Genomic DNA, 3018 nt, shown 5'->3' with positions numbered 1-3018 from the left:
TTTTTCCCATTTTCGAAAGCAACACTCTCACGATCCCAAGGAACGTATGTTCCAGGTTTCATCAAGACATCTCAATTTTTATTAAAGTTATCCGTTGCACGGACGGACGGACAGACAGACATTCGGATTTTGCCTCGTCTCATCACCCTGATCATATTGATATATATAACTCTATATCTAACTCGTTTAGTTTTATGACTTACAAACAATTGTTATGTGAACAAAACTATAATACTCTCTTAGCAACTTTTATTGCGAGAGTATAAAAATACAGTGCATTCCTGGTAAAAATTTCTTATATTAATATCTATATACTTTGTTACTTTATATTCTGCGCCTCTTGTTTGGCTCAAACGATTCTCTAACTTGTATTTATCTTAGATATAGTTCCTTTCTACAACCCCATTTTCTTAAGCAATTTTAAGAAGAACACACTTTAACCGCACTTTTTCAATTTGCAAACCACTTGATGTCCTTTGCAATGGCCAAACTGCTTAGAGCAAAGGGTTGCAGCATCCGGCCACTATAAGCCTTCATAAATATTCAAATGAAATTTTCATTTAAAACTCTGAAACGAAAGGAAAAAGAAGTTGACAGGCACCAAATGCTTTAGATTGAGTACAAACAGCAGATGGCGTTGCTGAGTGGGGGGGGCTAAAGGGGCCAACATAGGCTAATGGTAAGTGAGTGATACAGAAAGAAGACACAAAGTGATTGCAGCTTGATTGTAAGCAAATGTATGAACGTTTGAGTGCATGTGACACAGCAAGTGGCAATAGAATAACGGCAAAGGCCAAACAACCGAAAGATAGTAACATAAATGGCACAAACAGAAGCATGAACTACACTACGAAAGAGAAGGAGGTGGGGTATGTAAAAAGAATTTACAGAGTACTGTAGGGTCCTTTCAACAGCAGCCTGCAGCAAGTGTAAAGGGGACACAAGGAATTTATTTAAAGACACATATGCCGACTGTTGAGCTGCCGTTCGCAGACAATCCACAGCTTACGAAGCAACGAAGAAAATATTAAAATGAATAAATAAAAGCGTTGCCAGAGCTTCTTTGCAAAAGACACTTCGCAGGCGTTGAGCTCGTAAATAAATCAATGGACAATTTTTATTATGCCCAAGCACGCTGGCGAGCCTCGCTAGTGGCTAACAGGCATAAGCGTGCGAGTGTGTGTGTGTGTAAGGAATTCTGTCGTCAGCACTGGCGACAAAGACGCTCTCGACAACTGCGCCAGCTCATCTACAAAGGGCTGCATACGAGTACAGTGAGTGCATCTATCACATCAACTGCATTTGCGACGCTCGATACTGTAGTGCCGTTGTGTGTTTGCAGCAGAGCAATCTAAATAAATTTACAGGTCTATAAATTGTTAAAGCGCATAAGCATGCACTTGTAAATAAATTTGCAAAAGCGCACATTCACTTCAAGTGTGTGCAAGATTTCTTCAATATGCTTGCTGCTCTCGCTTTGCGAAAAGCGGAAATTTCCTCACTTCCTTTTAGGGTTACGTAACCGGTTATGGCTGTGCATATAATTTGCAATTGGCATATGTTTATTTAAAGACTCTTAATAAAAGTATAAACTTCATATTGTTGTTGTTTTTGCTTTATTCAACCCCATTTCGAAGCTCAATTATTCAATTTTCCATTACATGTTGACATTTATTTTGAAATTGTGCAGGTCCATCGAATTTATTTCGTGCAGCAATCGCCCTTGGTACCGCTCTTGCAATTGCATTTGCATTTCTGATCACAAGGACAGCCATCTCCGCACTTAGCTGCAGTGCATTTGCAATCTAGTGAAAAAATATGGAAAAATTAGATTTTATTTTTGAAGAAAGAAAAAAAGATTTTATTGTTTACTTCGGTATTTAAAGTTAATTTTCTTCATTATGGAATATTAACGTTTTAAATGATATATATTTATCTCAAATTGTCAATAATATTGCACAATAAATATAATATTGCATGATGTAATGCAGATTATGGCTTTCAAAAACTTAATATATACCAGTAAGTTTAAATAAAATCTTCAATAATATTGATCAATAAAATTAATCAATTAATTAATAATATTAATTTACAATATTGGCTATAACAACCTCAAATTTCCGCCCAAAAATAGTATACAAAGGTTTAAAATTTATCTTCATATATATATATAATGTCAAAACTTCAATAATATTGTTCCATGAATACACGAACCTCGAACTTTTACCTACTTGATTGTGAAATTACTGAGTAGTGTATTCCAAAAAATTGTATGCCTTTTTGCAAATCGATTGCGTATAATTTTTCAAATTATACCGATATAAATATTGCACAATAAAATTACACAATATTATTGAAAGGAAATTATATGAATAAATATTGAACAATAAATTTAAACAATAACGTTGAAAATAAAGTAGAATAAATATTGCACAATAAAATTGTACAATAATTTTGTATAAAAAATATGTATAAAGATTGAAATTTTGCTATAATTGTAACTAAATATTGAATATTCTGTCAAAATTATATTATTATTATATATTCACTTTTCACTTTTATCCACATACCTTTACAACACTGTGGACAACCCATTTTGATGTTGCGGAATATTTAGAAAATTAAATTTTGAAATGATTTTATGAAACTGTGTCTGCGATTCACTTTCTCAAACTATACTTGCAACTGCAAACGATCGACTCTTTTATACAGCGCACAATTTTCAAACGCCTTGTATGTAAACATATGAAAACGATTACAAACACTTGTACTTATTAAGTGAACAACGCCACTTGGGAGCGTGCAGTGCGCAATATTTCAGCATTTTCCACACGAGCACATTTTTCTTTCACACTTTTTTGCACTTTACTGTTACATTTGGCACAATTTCATTATCAGTCGAGCCCTTTAGCGCTTATTTGCTGTAGCTGGCTCATTTCGCCGTGTGCATCCACAGCGAATACTTCAGTGTAACACAAACAAAGTTATAGTATTCTTTACTATTAATAAACCTATTTT

At 34.1% G+C, this 3018-nt stretch overlaps 1 protein-coding gene across 1 annotated transcript; it reads right to left on the bottom strand.

The window, feature by feature from the left end:
* Positions 1 to 1597: 1597 nt before the first annotated feature.
* LOC114804190 (metallothionein-4-like) lies at positions 1598 to 2728 on the bottom strand. The gene is made up of 2 exons (XM_029041434.2): positions 2571 to 2728; positions 1598 to 1805 (listed from the first exon to the last, which is right to left on the bottom strand). The coding sequence occupies exons 1-2, from the start codon at positions 2593 to 2595 to the stop codon at positions 1702 to 1704; spliced, it is 129 nt and encodes a 42-aa protein (XP_028897267.1). The 5' UTR covers positions 2596 to 2728; the 3' UTR covers positions 1598 to 1701.
* Positions 2729 to 3018: the final 290 nt, after the last annotated feature.

Source organism: Zeugodacus cucurbitae, chromosome 2 (genome assembly GCF_028554725.1).
Source record: "Zeugodacus cucurbitae isolate PBARC_wt_2022May chromosome 2, idZeuCucr1.2, whole genome shotgun sequence".
NCBI lineage: Eukaryota > Metazoa > Arthropoda > Insecta > Diptera > Tephritidae > Zeugodacus > Zeugodacus cucurbitae.
The sequence above is the reverse complement of the archived record's forward strand: the minus strand, read 5'-3'. Positions and strand labels throughout refer to the sequence as shown.